The sequence below is a fragment of the Salvelinus alpinus genome, chromosome 3 (assembly GCF_045679555.1).
Source record: "Salvelinus alpinus chromosome 3, SLU_Salpinus.1, whole genome shotgun sequence".
Taxonomy (NCBI): domain Eukaryota; kingdom Metazoa; phylum Chordata; class Actinopteri; order Salmoniformes; family Salmonidae; genus Salvelinus; species Salvelinus alpinus.
Window position 1 is genome coordinate 108,635,936 of NC_092088.1, and position 22,162 is coordinate 108,658,097.

The window sequence follows — 22,162 nt, forward strand, 5'->3', positions numbered from 1 at the left end:
AGGGAAGAGAAGGACATGAGGGAAGAGAAGGACATGAGAACAGAGAAGAACATGAAGGAAGAGAAGGACATGAGGGAAGAGAAGAACATGAGGGCAGAGATGGACATGAGGACAGAGAAGAACATGAGGGAAGAGATGGACATGAGGGAAGAGAAGGACATGAGGGCAGAGAAGGACATGAGGACAGAGACGGACATGAGAACAGAGAAGGACATGAGGACAGAGGTGGACATGAGGGAAGAGGTGGACATGAGGGAAGAGGTGGACATGAGGGAAGAGAAGGACATGAGGGCAGAGAAGGACATGAGGGAAGAGAAGGACATGAGGGAAGAGAAGGACATGAGGGAAGAGAAGGACATGAGGGAAGAGGTGGACATGAGGGCAGAGAAGGACATGAGGGCAGAGAATGACATGAGGGCAGAGATGGACATGAGGGCAGAGATGGACATGAGGGCAGAGAAGGACATGAGGGAAGAGAAGGACATGAGGGAAGAGAAGGACATGAGGGAAGAGATGGACATGAGGGAAGAGAAGAACATGAGGGAAGAGATGGACATGAGGGAAGAGATGGACATGAGGGAAGAGATGGACATGAGGGAAGAGAAGGACATGAGGGAAGAGATGGACATGAGGGAAGAGAAGGACATGAGGGCAGAGATGGACATGAGGGAAGAGGTGGACATGAGGGAAGAGATGGACATGAGGGAAGAGAAGGACATGAGGGCAGAGAAGGACATGAGGACAGAGACGGACATGAGAACAGAGAAGGACATGAGGACAGAGGTGGACATGAGGGAAGAGGTGGACATGAGGGAAGAGGTGGACATGAGGGAAGAGAAGGACATGAGGGCAGAGAAGGACATGAGGGAAGAGAAGGACATGAGGGAAGAGAAGGACATGAGGGAAGAGAAGGACATGAGGGAAGAGAAGGACATGAGGGAAGAGGTGGACATGAGGGAAGAGAAGGACATGAGGGAAGAGAAGGACATGAGAACAGAGAAGGACATGAGGGAAGAGATGGACATGAGGGAAGAGGTGGACATGAGGGAAGAGAAGGACATGAGAACAGAGAAGAACATGAAGGAAGAGAAGGACATGAGGGAAGAGAAGGACATGAGGGCAGAGATGGACATGAGGGCAGAGATGGACATGAGGACAGAGAAGAACATGAAGGAAGAGAAGGACATGAGGGAAGAGAAGGACATGAGGGAAGAGATGGACATGAGGGAAGAGATGGACATGAGGGAAGAGATGGACATGAGGACAGAGAAGGACATGAGGACAGAGGTGGACATGAGGACAGAGGTGGACATGAGGGAAGAGAAGGACATGAGGGAAGAGAAGGACATGAGGGAAGAGAAGGACATGAGGGAAGAGGTGGACATGAGGGAAGAGGTGGACATGAGGGAAGAGGTGGACATGAGAACAGAGAAGGACATGAGGGAAGAGATGGACATGAGGGAAGAGAAGGACATGAGGGAAGAGAAGGACATGAGAACAGAGAAGAACATGAAGGAAGAGAAGGACATGAGGGAAGAGAAGAACATGAGGGCAGAGATGGACATGAGGACAGAGAAGGACATGAGGGAAGAGATGGACATGAGGGAAGAGAAGGACATGAGGGCAGAGAAGGACATGAGGACAGAGACGGACATGAGAACAGAGAAGGACATGAGGACAGAGAATGACATGAGGGCAGAGATGGACATGAGGGCAGAGATGGACATGAGGGCAGAGAAGGACATGAGGGAAGAGAAGGACATGAGGGAAGAGAAGGACATGAGGGAAGAGATGGACATGAGGGAAGAGAAGAACATGAGGGAAGAGATGGACATGAGGGAAGAGATGGACATGAGGGAAGAGATGGACATGAGGGAAGAGAAGGACATGAGGGAAGAGATGGACATGAGGGAAGAGAAGGACATGAGGGCAGAGATGGACATGAGGGAAGAGGTGGACATGAGGGAAGAGATGGACATGAGGGAAGAGAAGGACATGAGGGCAGAGAAGGACATGAGGACAGAGACGGACATGAGAACAGAGAAGGACATGAGGACAGAGGTGGACATGAGGGAAGAGGTGGACATGAGGGAAGAGGTGGACATGAGGGAAGAGAAGGACATGAGGGCAGAGAAGGACATGAGGGAAGAGAAGGACATGAGGGAAGAGAAGGACATGAGGGAAGAGAAGGACATGAGGGAAGAGAAGGACATGAGGGAAGAGGTGGACATGAGGGAAGAGAAGGACATGAGGGAAGAGAAGGACATGAGAACAGAGAAGGACATGAGGGAAGAGATGGACATGAGGGAAGAGGTGGACATGAGGGAAGAGAAGGACATGAGAACAGAGAAGAACATGAAGGAAGAGAAGGACATGAGGGAAGAGAAGGACATGAGGGCAGAGATGGACATGAGGGCAGAGATGGACATGAGGACAGAGAAGAACATGAAGGAAGAGAAGGACATGAGGGAAGAGAAGGACATGAGGGAAGAGATGGACATGAGGGAAGAGATGGACATGAGGGAAGAGAAGGACATGAGGGAAGAGAAGGACATGAGGACAGAGATGGACATGAGGACAGAGACGGACATGAGAACAGAGAAGGACATGAGGGAAGAGAAAGACATGAGGGAAGAGAAGGAACATGAGGGAAGAGAAGGACATGAGGGAAGAGATGGACATGAGGGAAGAGATGGACATGAGGACAGAGAAGGACATGAGGACAGAGGTGGACATGAGGACAGAGGTGGACATGAGGGAAGAGAAGGACATGAGGGAAGAGAAGGACATGAGGGAAGAGAAGGACATGAGGGAAGAGGTGGACATGAGGGAAGAGGTGGACATGAGGGAAGAGGTGGACATGAGAACAGAGAAGGACATGAGGGAAGAGATGGACATGAGGGAAGAGAAGGACATGAGGGAAGAGAAGGACATGAGAACAGAGAAGAACATGAAGGAAGAGAAGGACATGAGGGAAGAGAAGAACATGAGGGCAGAGATGGACATGAGGACAGAGAAGAACATGAGGGAAGAGATGGACATGAGGGAAGAGAAGGACATGAGGGCAGAGAAGGACATGAGGACAGAGACGGACATGAGAACAGAGAAGGACATGAGGACAGAGGTGGACATGAGGGAAGAGGTGGACATGAGGGAAGAGGTGGACATGAGGGAAGAGAAGGACATGAGGGCAGAGAAGGACATGAGGGAAGAGAAGGACATGAGGGAAGAGAAGGACATGAGGGAAGAGAAGGACATGAGGGAAGAGAAGGACATGAGGGAAGAGGTGGACATGAGGGAAGAGAAGGACATGAGGGAAGAGAAGGACATGAGAACAGAGAAGGACATGAGGGAAGAGATGGACATGAGGGAAGAGGTGGACATGAGGGAAGAGAAGGACATGAGAACAGAGAAGAACATGAAGGAAGAGAAGGACATGAGGGAAGAGAAGGACATGAGGGCAGAGATGGACATGAGGGCAGAGATGGACATGAGGACAGAGAAGAACATGAAGGAAGAGAAGGACATGAGGGAAGAGAAGGACATGAGGGAAGAGATGGACATGAGGGAAGAGATGGACATGAGGGAAGAGAAGGACATGAGGGAAGAGAAGGACATGAGAACAGAGAAGGACATGAGGGAAGAGAAAGACATGAGGGAAGAGAAGGACATGAGGGAAGAGAAGGACATGAGGGAAGAGATGGACATGAGGGAAGAGATGGACATGAGGACAGAGAAGGACATGAGGACAGAGGTGGACATGAGGACAGAGGTGGACATGAGGGAAGAGAAGGACATGAGGGAAGAGAAGGACATGAGGGAAGAGAAGGACATGAGGGAAAAGGTGGACATGAGGGAAGAGGTGGACATGAGGGAAGAGGTGGACATGAGAACAGAGAAGGACATGAGGGAAGAGATGGACATGAGGGAAGAGAAGGACATGAGGGAAGAGAAGGACATGAGAACAGAGAAGAACATGAAGGAAGAGAAGGACATGAGGGAAGAGAAGGACATGAGGGCAGAGATGGACATGAGGACAGAGAAAAACATGAAGGAAGAGAAGGACATGAGGGAAGAGAAGGACATGAGGGCAGAGAAGGACATGAGGACAGAGATGGACATGAGGGCAGAGATGGACATGAGGGAAGAGGTGGACATGAGGGAAGAGAAGGACATGAGGGAAGAGAAGGACATGAGGGAAGAGAAGGACATGAGGGCAGAGATGGACATGAGGGAAGAGAAAGACACGAGGGAAGAGAAGGACATGAGAACAGAGAAGGACATGAGGGAAGAGAAGGACATGAGGGAAGAGATGGACATGAGGGAAGAGATGGACATGAGGGAAGAGATGGACATGAGGGAAGAGAAGGACATGAGGGAAGAGAAGGACATGAGGGAAGAGAAGGACATGAGGGCAGAGAATGACATGAGGGCAGAGATGGACATGAGGGCAGAGATGGACATGAGGGAAGAGGTGGACATGAGGGAAGAGAAGGACATGAGGGAAGAGAAGGACATGAGGGCAGAGAAGGACATGAGGGAAGAGAAGGACATGAGGGAAGAGAAGGACATGAGGGAAGAGATGGACATGAGGGAAGAGAAGAACATGAGGGAAGAGATGGACATGAGGGAAGAGATGGACATGAGGGAAGAGATGGACATGAGGGAAGAGAAGGACATGAGGGAAGAGATGGACATGAGGGAAGAGATGGACATGAGGGAAGAGAAGGACATGAGGGAAGAGAAGGACATGAGGGAAGAGATGGACATGAGGGAAGAGATGGACATGAGGGAAGAGGTGGACATGAGGGCAGAGATGGACATGAGGGCAGAGAAGGACATGAGGGAAGAGAAGGACATGAGGGAAGAGATGGACATGAGGGAAGAGATGGACATGAGGGAAGAGAAGGACATGAGGGAAGAGAAGGACATGAGGGAAGAGAAGGACATGAGGGCAGAGAATGACATGAGGGAAGAGATGGACATGAGGGAAGAGATGGACATGAGGGAAGAGAAGGACATGAGGGAAGAGAAGGACATGAGGGAAGAGATGGACATGAGGGAAGAGATGGACATGAGGGAAGAGAAGGACATGAGGGAAGAGAAGGACATGAGGGAAGAGAAGGACATGAGGGCAGAGAATGACATGAGGGCAGAGATGGACATGAGGGCAGAGATGGACATGAGGGCAGAGAAGGACATGAGGGAAGAGAAGGACATGAGGGAAGAGAAGGACATGAGGGAAGAGATGGACATGAGGGAAGAGAAGAACATGAGGGAAGAGATGGACATGAGGGAAGAGATGGACATGAGGGAAGAGATGGACATGAGGGAAGAGAAGGACATGAGGGAAGAGATGGACATGAGGGAAGAGAAGGACATGAGGGCAGAGATGGACATGAGGGAAGAGAAGGACATGAGGGAAGAGATGGACATGAGGGAAGAGAAGGACATGAGGGAAGAGATGGACATGAGGGAAGAGATGGACATGAGGGAAGAGAAGGACATGAGGGAAGAGATGGACATGAGGGAAGAGATGGACATGAGGGAAGAGATGGACATGAGGGAAGAGATGGACATGAGGGAAGAGATGGACATGAGGGAAGAGAAGGACATGAGGGAAGAGATGGACATGAGGGAAGAGATGGACATGAGGGAAGAGATGGACATGAGGGAAGAGATGGACATGAGGGAAGAGATGGACATGAGGGAAGAGATGGACATGAGGGAAGAGGTGGACATGAGGGCAGAGATGGACATGAGGGAAGAGATGGACATGAGGGAAGAGAAGGACATGAGGGCAGAGATGGACATGAGGGAAGAGAAGGACATGAGGGAAGAGATGGACATGAGGGAAGAGAAGGACATGAGGGAAGAGATGGACATGAGGGAAGAGATGGACATGAGGGAAGAGAAGGACATGAGGGAAGAGATGGACATGAGGGAAGAGATGGACATGAGGGAAGAGATGGACATGAGGGAAGAGATGGACATGAGGGAAGAGATGGACATGAGGGAAGAGAAGGACATGAGGGAAGAGATGGACATGAGGGAAGAGATGGACATGAGGGAAGAGATGGACATGAGGGAAGAGATGGACATGAGGGAAGAGATGGACATGAGGGAAGAGATGGACATGAGGGAAGAGATGGACATGAGGGAAGAGATGGACATGAGGGAAGAGATGGACATGAGGGAAGAGATGGACATGAGGGAAGAGATGGACATGAGGGAAGAGATGGACATGAGGGAAGAGATGGACATGAGGGAAGAGAAGGACATGAGGGAAGAGATGGACATGAGGGAAGAGATGGACATGAGGGAAGAGATGGACATGAGGGAAGAGATGGACATGAGGGAAGAGATGGACATGAGGGAAGAGATGGACATGAGGGAAGAGATGGACATGAGGGAAGAGATGGACATGAGGGAAGAGATGGACATGAGGGAAGAGATGGACATGAGGGAAGAGATGGACATGAGGGAAGAGAAGGACATGAGGGAAGAGATGGACATGAGGGAAGAGATGGACATGAGGGAAGAGATGGACATGAGGGAAGAGATGGACATGAGGGAAGAGATGGACATGAGGGAAGAGAAGGACATGAGGGAAGAGATGGACATGAGGGAAGAGATGGACATGAGGGAAGAGATGGACATGAGGGAAGAGATGGACATGAGGGAAGAGATGGACATGAGGGAAGAGATGGACATGAGGGAAGAGATGGACATGAGGGAAGAGATGGACATGAGGGAAGAGATGGACATGAGGGAAGAGAAGGACATGAGGGAAGAGCTGTTAGTAGTGTTGGGGATCCTAATAAAATACTAATGAATGCTGTCCAGTGCTATTGCTATTGTACAGACGCTGTACCTTGGGGCCCAGAGGAGAGACCAGTACTAATGCTATTGCTATCAGACGCTGTACCTGGGGGCCCAGAGGAGAGACCAGTACTAATGCTATCAGACGCTGTACCTGGGGGCCCAGAGGAGAGACCAGTACTAATGCTAATACTATCAGACGCTGTACCTGGGGGCCCAGAGGAGAGACCAGTACTAATGCTATTGCTATCAGACGCTGTACCTGGAGGCCCAGAGGAGAGACCAGTACTAATGCTATTGCTATCAGACGCTGTACCTGGAGGCCCAGAGGAGAGACCAGTACTAATGCTATTGCTATCAGACGCTGTACCTTGGGGCCCAGAGGAGAGACCAGTACTAATGCTATTGCTATCAGACGCTGTACCTGGAGGCCCAGAGGAGAGACCAGTACTAATGCTATTGCTATCAGACGCTGTACCTGGAGGCCCAGAGGAGAGACCAGTACTAATGCTAATGCTATCAGACGCTGTACCTGGGGGCCCAGAGGAGAGACCAGTACTAATGCTATCAGACGCTGTACCTGGGGGCCCAGAGGAGAGACCAGTACTAATGCTAATACTATCAGACGCTGTACCTGGGGGCCCAGAGGAGAGACCAGTACTAATGCTATCAGACGCTGTACCTGAGGGCCCAGAGGAGAGACCAGTGCATTGCTATCAGACGCTGTACCTTGGCGGGGGCCTTGTCCTCTGTGTTGCCCGTCTCCTTGCCTGCTGGTGTATTCTGGGAGTCGCAGCGTTGCGAGACAGAAAGCTTCTTTTTCCGAGGCCGACCCTTCAGGTTGGGAGCTAGAGGAGAGAGAGAGAGAAACACTGTTGTCAACAGAATGTAGTCAGACACACAGAGACACTGTGGAGTCAGAGGCACATCGATACTGTGGAGTCAGAGGCACAGAGACACAGTGGAGTCAGAGACACAGAGACACTGTGGAGTCAGAGACAGAGACACTGTGGAGTCAGAGACACAGAGACACTGTGGAGTCAGAGACACAGAGACACAGTGGAGTCAGAGACACAGAGACACAGTGGGGAGAGAGGGGGACCGACTGAGGTCAGGTGTCAGCCACACCAACATAGACTAAGGCCTGATAACATGTCAACCCTCCTGTATTCAAACTGGGGAACTAAAGACATCAGTCTCTCTGTCCTGGATGGACCTGATAACATGTCAACCCTCCTGTATTCAAACTGGGGAACTAAAGACGTCAGTCTCTCTGTCCTGGATGGACCTGATAACATGTCAACCCTCCTGTATTCAAACTGGGGAACTAAAGACATCAGTCTCTCTGTCCTGGATGGACCTGATAACATGTCAACCCTCCTGTATTCAAACTGGGGAACTAAAGACATCAGTCTCTCTGTCCTGGATGGACCTGATAACATGTCAACCCTCCTGTATTCAAACTGGGGAACTAAAGACGTCAGTCTCTCTGTCCTGGATGGACCTGATAACATGTCAACCCTCCTGTATTCAAACTGGGGAACTAAAGACATCAGTCTCTCTGTCCTGGATGGACCTGATAACATGTCAACCCTCCTGTATTCAAACTGGGGAACTAAAGACATCAGTCTCTCTGTCCTGGATGGACCTGATAACATGTCAACCCTCCTGTATTCAAACTGGGGAACTAAAGACGTCAGTCTCTCTGTCCTGGATGGACCTGATAACATGTCAACCCTCCTGTATTCAAACTGGGGAACTAAAGACATCAGTCTCTCTGTCCTGGATGGACCTGATAACATGTCAACCCTCCTGTATTCAAACTGGGGAACTAAAGACATCAGTCTCTCTGTCCTGGATGGACCTGATAACATGTCAACCCTCCTGTATTCAAACTGGGGAACTAAAGACGTCAGTCTCTCTGTCCTGGATGGACCTGATAACATGTCAACCCTCCTGTATTCAAACTGGGGAACTAAAGACGTCAGTCTCTCTGTCCTGGATGGACCTGATAACATGTCAACCCTCCTGTATTCAAACTGGGGAACTAAAGACATCAGTCTCTCTGTCCTGGATGGACCTGATAACATGTCAACCCTCCTGTATTCAAACTGGGGAACTAAAGACGTCAGTCTCTCTGTCCTGGATGGACCTGATAACATGTCAACCCTCCTGTATTCAAACTGGGGAACTAAAGACATCAGTCTCTCTGTCCTGGATGGACCTGATAACATGTCAACCCTCCTGTATTCAAACTGGGGAACTAAAGACGTCAGTCTCTCTGTCCTGGATGGACCTGATAACATGTCAACCCTCCTGTATTCAAACTGGGGAACTAAAGACGTCAGTCTCTCTGTCCTGGATGGACCTGATAACATGTCAACCCTCCTGTATTCAAACTGGGGAACTAAAGACATCAGTCTCTCTGTCCTGGATGGACCTGATAACATGTCAACCCTCCTGTATTCAAACTGGGGAACTAAAGACGTCAGTCTCTCTGTCCTGGATGGACCTGATAACATGTCAACCCTCCTGTATTCAAACTGGGGAACTGAAGACATCAGTCTCTCTGTCCTGGATGGACCTGATAACATGTCAACCCTCCTGTATTCAAACTGGGGAACTGAAGACGTCAGTCTCTCTGTCCTGGATGGACCTGATAACATGTCAACCCTCCTGTATTCAAACTGGGGAACTAAAGACATCAGTCTCTCTGTCCTGGATGGACCTGATAACATGTCAACCCTCCTGTATTCAAACTGGGGAACTAAAGACATCAGTCTCTCTGTCCTGGATGGACCTGATAACATGTCAACCCTCCTGTATTCAAACTGGGGAACTAAAGACATCAGTCTCTCTGTCCTGGATGGACCTGATAACATGTCAACCCTCCTGTATTCAAACTGGGGAACTAAAGACATCAGTCTCTCTGTCCTGGATGGACCTGATAACATGTCAACCCTCCTGTATTCAAACTGGGGAACTAAAGACGTCTGTCTCTCTGTCCTGGATGGACCTGATAACATGTCAACCCTCCTGTATTCAAACTGGGGAACTAAAGACGTCAGTCTCTCTGTCCTGGATGGACCTGATAACATGTCAACCCTCCTGTATTCAAACTGGGGAACTAAAGACGTCCGTCTCTCTGTCCTGGATGGACCTGATAACATGTCAACCCTCCTGTATTCAAACTGGGGAACTAAAGACGTCAGTCTCTCTGTCCTGGATGGACCTGATAACATGTCAACCCTCCTGTATTCAAACTGGGGAACTAAAGACGTCTCTCTCTGTCCTGGATGGACCTGATAACATGTCAACCCTCCTGTATTCAAACTGGGGAACTAAAGACGTCAGTCTCTCTGTCCTGGATGGACCTGATAACATGTCAACTCTCCTGTATTCAAACTGGGGAACTAAAGATGTCCGTCTCTCTGTCCTGGATGGACCTGATAACATGTCAACCCTCCTGTATTCAAACTGGGGAACTAAAGACGTCAGTCTCTCTGTCCTGGATGGACCTGATAACATGTCAACCCTCCTGTATTCAAACTGGGGAACTAAAGACGTCAGTCTCTCTGTCCTGGATGGACCTGATAACATGTCAACCCTCCTGTAGTCAAACTGGGGAACTAAAGACATCAGTCTCTCTGTCCTGGATGGACCTGATAACATGTCAACCCTCCTGTATTCAAACTGGGGAACTAAAGACGTCAGTCTCTCTGTCCTGGATGGACCTGATAACATGTCAACCCTCCTGTATTCAAACTGGGGAACTAAAGACGTCAGTCTCTCTGTCCTGGATGGACCTGATAACATGTCAACCCTCCTGTATTCAAACTGGGGATCTAAAGACATCAGTCTCTCTGTCCTGGATGGACCTGATAACATGTCAACCCTCCTGTATTCAAACTGGGGAACTAAAGATGTCAGTCTCTCTGTCCTGGATGGACCTGATAACATGTCAACCCTCCTGTATTCAAACTGGGGAACTAAAGACATCAGTCTCTCTGTCCTGGATGGACCTGATAACATGTCAACCCTCCTGTATTCAAACTGGGGAACTAAAGACGTCAGTCTCTCTGTCCTGGATGGACCTGATAACATGTCAACCCTCCTGTATTCAAACTGGGGAACTAAAGACGTCAGTCTCTCTGTCCTGGATGGACCTGATAACATGTCAACCCTCCTGTAGTCAAACTGGGGAACTAAAGACATCAGTCTCTCTGTCCTGGATGGACCTGATAACATGTCAACCCTCCTGTATTCAAACTGGGGAACTAAAGACGTCAGTCTCTCTGTCCTGGATGGACCTGATAACATGTCAACCCTCCTGTATTCAAACTGGGGAACTAAAGACGTCAGTCTCTCTGTCCTGGATGGACCTGATAACATGTCAACCCTCCTGTATTCAAACTGGGGAACTAAAGACATCAGTCTCTCTGTCCTGGATGGACCTGATAACATGTCAACCCTCCTGTATTCAAACTGGGGAACTGAAGACGTCAGTCTCTCTGTCCTGGATGGACCTGATAACATGTCAACCCTCCTGTATTCAAACTGGGGAACTAAAGACGTCTCTCTCTGTCCTGGATGGACCTGATAACATGTCAACCCTCCTGTATTCAAACTGGGGAACTAAAGACATCAGTCTCTCTGTCCTGGATGGACCTGATAACATGTCAACCCTCCTGTATTCAAACTGGGGAACTAAAGACGTCAGTCTCTCTGTCCTGGATGGACCTGATAACATGTCAACCCTCCTGTATTCAAACTGGGGAACTAAAGACATCAGTCTCTCTGTCCTGGATGGACCTGATAACATGTCAACCCTCCTGTATTCAAACTGGGGAACTAAAGACATCAGTCTCTCTGTCCTGGATGGACCTGATAACATGTCAACCCTCCTGTATTCAAACTGGGGAACTAAAGACATCAGTCTCTCTGTCCTGGATGGACCTGATAACATGTCAACCCTCCTGTATTCAAACTGGGGACCTAAAGACATCAGTCTCTCTGTCCTGGATGGACCTGATAACATGTCAACCCTCCTGTAGTCAAACTGGGGAACTAAAGACGTCAGTCTCTCTGTCCTGGATGGACCTGATAACATGTCAACCCTCCTGTATTCAAACTGGGGAACTGAAGACATCAGTCTCTCTGTCCTGGATGGACCTGATAACATGTCAACCCTCCTGTATTCAACTGGGGAACTAAAGACGTCAGCCTCTCTGTCCTGGATGGACCTGATAACATGTCAACCCTCCTGTAGTCAAACTGGGGAACTAAAGACATCAGTCTCTCTGTCCTGGATGGACCTGATAACATGTCAACCCTCCTGTATTCAAACTGGGGAACTAAAGACATCAGTCTCTCTGTCCTGGATGGACCTGATAACATGTCAACCCTCCTGTAGTCAAACTGGGGAACTAAAGACATCAGTCTCTCTGTCCTGGATGGACCTGATAACATGTCAACCCTCCTGTATTCAAACTGGGGAACTAAAGACGTCAGTCTCTCTGTCCTGGATGGACCTGATAACATGTCAACCCTCCTGTATTCAAACTGGGGAACTAAAGACATCAGTCTCTCTGTCCTGGATGGACCTGATAACATGTCAACCCTCCTGTATTCAAACTGGGGAACTGAAGACGTCAGTCTCTCTGTCCTGGATGGACCTGATAACATGTCAACCCTCCTGTATTCAAACTGGGGAACTAAAGACGTCAGTCTCTCTGTCCTGGATGGACCTGATAACATGTCAACCCTCCTGTATTCAAACTGGGGAACTAAAGACATCAGTCTCTCTGTCCTGGATGGACCTGATAACATGTCAACCCTCCTGTATTCAAACTGGGGAACTAAAGACGTCAGTCTCTCTGTCCTGGATGGACCTGATAACATGTCAACCCTCCTGTATTCAAACTGGGGAACTAAAGACGTCAGTCTCTCTGTCCTGGATGGACCTGATAACATGTCAACCCTCCTGTATTCAAACTGGGGAACTAAAGACGTCAGTCTCTCTGTCCTGGATGGACCTGATAACATGTCAACCCTCCTGTATTCAAACTGGGGAACTAAAGACGTCAGTCTCTCTGTCCTGGATGGACCTGATAACATGTCAACCCTCCTGTATTCAAACTGGGGAACTAAAGACGTCAGTCTCTCTGTCCTGGATGGACCTGATAACATGTCAACCCTCCTGTATTCAAACTGGGGAACTAAAGACATCAGTCTCTCTGTCCTGGATGGACCTGATAACATGTCAACCCTCCTGTATTCAAACTGGGGAACTAAAGACGTCAGTCTCTCTGTCCTGGATGGACCTGATAACATGTCAACCCTCCTGTATTCAAACTGGGGACCTAAAGACGTCAGTCTCTCTGTCCTGGATGGACCTGATAACACGTCAACCCTCCTGTATTCAAACTGGGGACCTAAAGACGTCAGTCTCTCTGTCCTGGATGGACCTGATAACACGTCAACCCTCCTGTATTCAAACTGGGGAACTAAAGACATCAGTCTCTCTGTCCTGGATGGACCTGATAACATGTCAACCCTCCTGTATTCAAACTGGGGAACTAAAGACATCAGTCTCTCTGTCCTGGATGGACCTGATAACATGTCAACCCTCCTGTATTCAAACTGGGGAACTAAAGACGTCAGTCTCCCTGTCCTGGATGGACCTGATAACACGTCAACCCTCCTGTATTCAAACTGGGGAACTAAAGACGTCAGCCTCTCTGTCCTGGATGGACTTGATAACATGTCATCCCTCCTGTATTCAAACTGGGGAACTAAAGATGTCCGTCTCTCTGTCCTGGATGGACCTGATAACATGTCAACCCTCCTGTATTCAAACTGGGGAACTAAAGACGTCAGTCTCTCTGTCCTGGATGGACCTGATAACATGTCAACCCTCCTGTATTCAAACTGGGGAACTAAAGACGTCAGTCTCTCTGTCCTGGATGGACCTGATAACATGTCAACCCTCCTGTATTCAAACTGGGGAACTAAAGACATCAGTCTCTCTGTCCTGGATGGACCTGATAACATGTCAACCCTCCTGTATTCAAACTGGGGATCTAAAGACATCAGTCTCTCTGTCCTGGATGGACCTGATAACATGTCAACCCTCCTGTATTCAAACTGGGGAACTAAAGACGTCAGTCTCTCTGTCCTGGATGGACCTGATAACATGTCAACCCTCCTGTATTCAAACTGGGGAACTAAAGACGTCAGTCTCTCTGTCCTGGATGGACCTGATAACATGTCAACCCTCCTGTATTCAAACTGGGGAACTAAAGACATCAGTCTCTCTGTCCTGGATGGACCTGATAACATGTCAACCCTCCTGTATTCAAACTGGGGAACTAAAGACGTCCGTCTCTCTGTCCTGGATGGACCTGATAACATGTCAACCCTCCTGTATTCAAACTGGGGAACTAAAGATGTCCGTCTCTCTGTCCTGGATGGACCTGATAACATGTCAACCCTCCTGTATTCAAACTGGGGAACTAAAGACATCAGTCTCTCTGTCCTGGATGGACCTGATAACATGTCAACCCTCCTGTATTCAAACTGGGGAACTAAAGACGTCAGTCTCTCTGTCCTGGATGGACCTGATAACATGTCAACCCTCCTGTATTCAAACTGGGGAACTAAAGACATCAGTCTCTCTGTCCTGGATGGACCTGATAACATGTCAACCCTCCTGTATTCAAACTGGGGAACTAAAGACATCAGTCTCTCTGTCCTGGATGGACCTGATAACATGTCAACCCTCCTGTATTCAAACTGGGGAACTAAAGACATCAGTCTCTCTGTCCTGGATGGACCTGATAACATGTCAACCCTCCTGTATTCAAACTGGGGAACTAAAGACATCAGTCTCTCTGTCCTGGATGGACCTGATAACATGTCAACCCTCCTGTATTCAAACTGGGGAACTAAAGACATCAGTCTCTCTGTCCTGGATGGACCTGATAACATGTCAACCCTCCTGTATTCAAACTGGGGAACTAAAGACATCAGTCTCTCTGTCCTGGATGGACCTGATAACATGTCAACCCTCCTCTATTCAAACTGGGGAACTGAAGACATCAGTCTCTCTGTCCTGGATGGACCTGATAACATGTCAACCCTCCTGTATTCAAACTGGGGAACTAAAGACGTCTCTCTCTGTCCTGGATGGACCTGATAACATGTCAACCCTCCTGTATTCAACTGGGGAACTAAAGATGTCCGTCTCTCTGTCCTGGATGGACCTGATAACATGTCAACCCTCCTGTATTCAAACTGGGGAACTAAAGACATCAGTCTCTCTGTCCTGGATGGACCTGATAACATGTCAACCCTCCTGTATTCAAACTGGGGAACTAAAGACATCAGTCTCTCTGTCCTGGATGGACCTGATAACATGTCAACCCTCCTGTATTCAAACTGGGGAACTAAAGATGTCCGTCTCTCTGTCCTGGATGGACCTGATAACATGTCAACCCTCCTGTATTCAAACTGGGGAACTAAAGACATCAGTCTCTCTGTCCTGGATGGACCTGATAACATGTCAACCCTCCTGTATTCAACTGGGGAACTAAAGATGTCCGTCTCTCTGTCCTGGATGGACCTGATAACATGTCAACCCTCCTGTATTCAAACTGGGGAACTAAAGACGTCCGTCTCTCTGTCCTGGATGGACCTGATAACATGTCAACCCTCCTGTATTCAAACTGGGGAACTAAAGACGTCAGTCTCTCTGTCCTGGATGGACCTGATAACATGTCAACCCTCCTGTATTCAAACTGGGGAACTAAAGACATCAGTCTCTCTGTCCTGGATGGACCTGATAACATGTCAACCCTCCTGTATTCAAACTGGGGAACTAAAGACATCAGTCTCTCTGTCCTGGATGGACCTGATAACATGTCAACCCTCCTGTATTCAAACTGGGGAACTAAAGACATCAGTCTCTCTGTCCTGGATGGACCTGATAACATGTCAACCCTCCTGTATTCAAACTGGGGAACTAAAGACATCAGTCTCTCTGTCCTGGATGGACCTGATAACATGTCAACCCTCCTGTATTCAAACTGGGGAACTAAAGACGTCAGTCTCTCTGTCCTGGATGGACCTGATAACATGTCAACCCTCCTGTATTCAAACTGGGGAACTAAAGACGTCAGTCTCTCTGTCCTGGATGGACCTGATAACATGTCAACCCTCCTGTATTCAAACTGGGGAACTAAAGACGTCAGTCTCTCTGTCCTGGATGGACCTGATAACATGTCAACCCTCCTGTATTCAAACTGGGGAACTAAAGACGTCAGTCTCTCTGTCCTGGATGGACCTGATAACATGTCAACCCTCCTGTATTCAAACTGGGGAACTAAAGACATCAGTCTCTCTGTCCTGGATGGACCTGATAACATGTCAACCCTCCTGTATTCAAACTGGGGAACTAAAGACATCAGTATCTCTGTCCTGGATGGACCTGATAACATGTCAACCCTCCTGTATTCAAACTGGGGAACTAAAGACGTCAGTCTCTCTGTCCTGGATGGACCTGATAACATGTCAACCCTCCTGTATTCAAACTGGGGAACTGAAGACGTCAGTCTCTCTGTCCTGGATGGACCTGATAACATGTCAACCCTCCTGTATTCAAACTGGGGAACTAAAGACGTCAGTCTCTCTGTCCTGGATGGACCTGATAACATGTCAACCCTCCTGTATTCAAACTGGGGAACTAAAGACGTCAGTCTCTCTGTCCTGGATGGACCTGATAACATGTCAACCCTCCTGTATTCAAACTGGGGACCTAAAGACGTCAGTCTCTCTGTCCTGGATGGACCTGATAACATGTCAACCCTCCTGTATTCAAACTGGGGACCTAAAGACATCAGTCTCTCTGTCCTGGATGGACCTGATAACATGTCAACCCTCCTGTATTCAAACTGGGGAACTAAAGACGTCAGTCTCTCTGTCCTGGATGGACCTGATAACATGTCAACCCTCCTGTATTCAAACTGGGGAACTAAAGACGTCCGTCTCTCTGTCCTGGATGGACCTGATAACATGTCAACCCTCCTGTATTCAAACTGGGGAACTAAAGACGTCAGTCTCTCTGTCCTGGATGGACCTGATAACATGTCAACCCTCCTGTATTCAAACTGGGGAACTAAAGACATCAGTCTCTCTGTCCTGGATGGACCTGATAACATGTCAACCCTCCTGTATTCAAACTGGGGAACTAAAGACGTCAGTCTCTCTGTCCTGGATGGACCTGATAACATGTCAACCCTCCTGTATTCAAACTGGGGAACTAAAGACGTCTGTCTCTCTGTCCTGGATGGACCTGATAACATGTCAACCCTCCTGTATTCAAACTGGGGAACTGAAGACGTCAGTCTCTCTGTCCTGGATGGACCTGATAACATGTCAACCCTCCTGTATTCAAACTGGGGAACTAAAGACGTCAGTCTCTCTGTCCTGGATGGACCTGATAACATGTCAACCCTCCTGTATTCAAACTGGGGAACTAAAGACGTCCGTCTCTCTGTCCTGGATGGACCTGATAACATGTCAACCCTCCTGTATTCAAACTGGGGAACTAAAGACGTCCGTCTCTCTGTCCTGGATGGACCTGATAACATGTCAACCCTCCTGTATTCAAACTGGGGAACTAAAGACGTCAGTCTCTCTGTCCTGGATGGACCTGATAACATGTCAACCCTCCTGTATTCAAACTGGGGAACTAAAGACGTCAGTCTCTCTGTCCTGGATGGACCTGATAACATGTCAACCCTCCTGTATTCAAACTGGGGAACTAAAGACATCAGTCTCTCTGTCCTGGATGGACCTGATAACATGTCAACCCTCCTGTATTCAAACTGGGGAACTAAAGACGTCAGTCTCTCTGTCCTGGATGGACCTGATAACACGTCAACCCTCCTGTATTCAAACTGGGGAACTAAAGACATCAGTCTCTCTGTCCTGGATGGACCTGATAACATGTCAACCCTCCTGTATTCAAACTGGGGAACTAAAGACGTCAGCCTCTCTGTCCTGGATGGACCTGATAACATGTCAACCCTCCTGTATTCAAACTGGGGAACTAAAGACATCAGCCTCTCTGTCCTGGATGGACCTGATAACATGTCAACCCTCCTGTATTCAAACTGGGGAACTAAAGACGTCAGCCTCTCTGTCCTGGATGGACTTGATAACATGTCAACCCTCCTGTATTCAAACTGGGGAACTAAAGATGTCCGTCTCTCTGTCCTGGATGGACCTGATAACATGTCAACCCTCCTGTATTCAAACTGGGGAACTAAAGATGTCCGTCTCTCTGTCCTGGATGGACCTGATAACATGTCAACCCTCCTGTATTCAAACTGGGGAACTAAAGACGTCAGTCTCTCTGTCCTGGATGGACCTGATAACATGTCAACCCTCCTGTATTCAAACTGGGGAACTAAAGATGTCCGTCTCTCTGTCCTGGATGGACCTGATAACATGTCAACCCTCCTGTATTCAAACTGGGGAACTAAAGACGTCAGCCTCTCTGTCCTGGATGGACCTGATAACATGTCAACCCTCCTGTAGTCAAACTGGGGAACTAAAGACGTCAGTCTCTCTGTCCTGGATGGACCTGATAACATGTCAACCCTCCTGTATTCAAACTGGGGAACTAAAGACATCAGTCTCTCTGTCCTGGATGGACCTGATAACATGTCAACCCTCCTGTATTCAAACTGGGGAACTAAAGACGTCAGTCTCTCTGTCCTGGATGGACCTGATAACATGTCAACCCTCCTGTATTCAAACTGGGGAACTAAAGACGTCAGTCTCTCTGTCCTGGATGGACCTGATAACATGTCAACCCTCCTGTATTCAAACTGGGGAACTAAAGACATCAGTCTCTCTGTCCTGGATGGACCTGATAACATGTCAACCCTCCTGTATTCAAACTGGGGAACTAAAGACGTCAGTCTCTCTGTCCTGGATGGACCTGATAACATGTCAACCCTCCTGTATTCAAACTGGGGAACTAAAGACGTCAGTCTCTCTGTCCTGGATGGACCTGATAACATGTCAACCCTCCTGTATTCAAACTGGGGAACTAAAGACGTCCGTCTCTCTGTCCTGGATGGACCTGATAACATGTCAACCCTCCTGTATTCAAACTGGGGAACTAAAGACATCAGTCTCTCTGTCCTGGATGGACCTGATAACATGTCAACCCTCCTGTATTCAAACTGGGGAACTAAAGACGTCCGTCTCTCTGTCCTGGATGGACCTGATAACATGTCAACCCTCCTGTATTCAAACTGGGGAACTAAAGACGTCCGTCTCTCTGTCCTGGATGGACCTGATAACATGTCAAACCTCCTGTATTCAAACTGGGGAACTAAAGACGTCAGTCTCTCTGTCCTGGATGGACCTGATAACATGTCAACCCTCCTGTATTCAAACTGGGGAACTAAAGACATCAGTCTCTCTGTCCTGGATGGACCCGATAACATGTCAACCCTCCTGTATTCAAACTGGGGAACTAAAGACGTCTCTCTCTGTCCTGGATGGACCTGATAACATGTCAACCCTCCTGTATTCAAACTGGGGAACTAAAGACATCAGTCTCTCTGTCCTGGATGGACCTGATAACATGTCAACCCTCCTGTATTCAAACTGGGGAACTAAAGACGTCAGTCTCTCTGTCCTGGATGGACCTGATAACATGTCAACCCTCCTGTATTCAAACTGGGGAACTAAAGACGTCAGTCTCTCTGTCCTGGATGGACCTGATAACATGTCAACCCTCCTGTATTCAAACTGGGGAACTAAAGACGTCAGTCTCTCTGTCCTGGATGGACCTGATAACATGTCAACCCTCCTGTATTCAAACTGGGGAACTAAAGACGTCTCTCTCTGTCCTGGATGGACCTGATAACATGTCAACCCTCCTGTATTCAAACTGGGGAACTAAAGACGTCAGCCTCTCTGTCCTGGATGGACCTGATAACATGTCAACCCTCCTGTATTCAAACTGGGGAACTAAAGACATCAGTCTCTCTGTCCTGGATGGACCTGATAACATGTCAACCCTCCTGTATTCAAACTGGGGAACTAAAGACATCAGTCTCTCTGTCCTGGATGGACCTGATAACATGTCAACCCTCCTGTATTCAAACTGGGGAACTAAAGACGTCAGTCTCTCTGTCCTGGATGGACCTGATAACATGTCAACCCTCCTGTATTCAAACTGGGGAACTAAAGACATCAGTCTCTCTGTCCTGGATGGACCCGATAACATGTCAACCCTCCTGTATTCAAACTGGGGAACTAAAGACGTCCGTCTCTCTGTCCTGGATGGACCTGATAACATGTCAACCCTCCTGTATTCAAACTGGGGAACTAAAGACATCAGTCTCTCTGTCCTGGATGGACCTGATAACATGTCAACCCTCCTGTATTCAAACTGGGGAACTAAAGACGTCTGTCTCTCTGTCCTGGATGGACCTGATAACATGTCAACCCTCCTGTATTCAAACTGGGGAACTAAAGACGTCAGTCTCTCTGTCCTGGATGGACCTGATAACATGTCAACCCTCCTGTATTCAAACTGGGGAACTAAAGACATCAGTCTCTCTGTCCTGGATGGACCTGATAACATGTCAACCCTCCTGTATTCAAACTGGGGAACTAAAGACATCAGTCTCTCTGTCCTGGATGGACCTGATAACATGTCAACCCTCCTGTATTCAAACTGGGGACCTAAAGACATCAGTCTCTCTGTCCTGGATGGACCTGATAACATGTCAACCCTCCTGTAGTCAAACTGGGGAACTAAAGACGTCAGTCTCTCTGTCCTGGATGGACCTGATAACATGTCAACCCTCCTGTATTCAAACTGGGGAACTAAAGACGTCAGTCTCTCTGTCCTGGATGGACCTGATAACATGTCAACCCTCCTGTATTCAAACTGGGGATCTAAAGACATCAGTCTCTCTGTCCTGGATGGACCTGATAACATGTCAACCCTCCTGTTTTCAAACTGGGGAACTAAAGACGTCCGTCTCTCTGTCCTGGATGGACCTGATAACATGTCAACCCTCCTGTATTCAAACTGGGGAACTAAAGACATCAGTCTCTCTGTCCTGGATGGACCTGATAACATGTCAACCCTCCTGTATTCAAACTGGGGAACTAAAGACGTCAGTCTCTCTGTCCTGGATGGACCTGATAACATGTCAACCCTCCTGTATTCAAACTGGGGATCTAAAGACATCAGTCTCTCTGTCCTGGATGGACCTGATAACATGTCAACCCTCCTGTTTTCAAACTGGGGAACTAAAGACGTCCGTCTCTCTGTCCTGGATGGACCTGATAACATGTCAACCCTCCTGTATTCAAACTGGGGAACTAAAGACGTCAGTCTCTCTGTCCTGGATGGACCTGATAACATGTCAACCCTCCTGTATTCAAACTGGGGATCTAAAGACGTCAGTCTCTCTGTCCTGGATGGACCTGATAACATGTCAACCCTCCTGTATTCAAACTGGGGAACTAAAGACGTCAGTCTCTCTGTCCTGGATGGACCTGATAACATGTCAACCCTCCTGTATTCAAACTGGGGAACTAAAGACATCAGTCTCTCTGTCCTGGATGGACCTGATAACATGTCAACCCTCCTGTATTCAAACTGGGGAACTAAAGACGTCAGTCTCTCTGTCCTGGATGGACCTGATAACATGTCAACCCTCCTGTATTCAAACTGGGGAACTAAAGACATCAGTCTCTCTGTCCTGGATGGACCTGATAACATGTCAACCCTCCTGTATTCAAACTGGGGAACTAAAGACGTCAGTCTCTCTGTCCTGGATGGACCTGATAACATGTCAACCCTCCTGTATTCAAACTGGGGAACTGAAGACGTCAGTCTCTCTGTCCTGGATGGACCTGATAACATGTCAACCCTCCTGTATTCAAACTGGGGAACTAAAGACGTCAGTCTCTCTGTCCTGGATGGACCTGATAACATGTCAACCCTCCTGTATTCAAACTGGGGAACTAAAGACGTCTCTCTCTGTCCTGGATGGACCTGATAACATGTCAACCCTCCTGTATTCAAACTGGGGACCTAAAGACGTCAGTCTCTCTGTCCTGGATGGACCTGATAACATGTCAACCCTCCTGTATTCAAACTGGGGAACTAAAGACGTCAGTCTCTCTGTCCTGGATGGACCTGATAACATGTCAACCCTCCTGTATTCAAACTGGGGAACTAAAGACATCAGTCTCTCTGTCCTGGATGGACCTGATAACATGTCAACCCTCCTGTATT

At 48.4% G+C, this 22,162-nt stretch overlaps 1 protein-coding gene across 1 annotated transcript in view; it reads right to left on the minus strand.

Moving 5' to 3' along the window:
* LOC139571675 (AT-rich interactive domain-containing protein 5B-like) overlaps positions 1 to 22,162 on the minus strand; it is a 181,297-nt gene that overhangs the window by 26,944 nt on the left and 132,191 nt on the right. Inside the window, exon 5 of the mRNA XM_071394761.1 lies at positions 7,552 to 7,670. Coding sequence (XP_071250862.1) covers positions 7,552 to 7,670 — 119 coding nt within the window. The remainder of the gene's footprint in view (positions 1 to 7,551; positions 7,671 to 22,162) is intronic.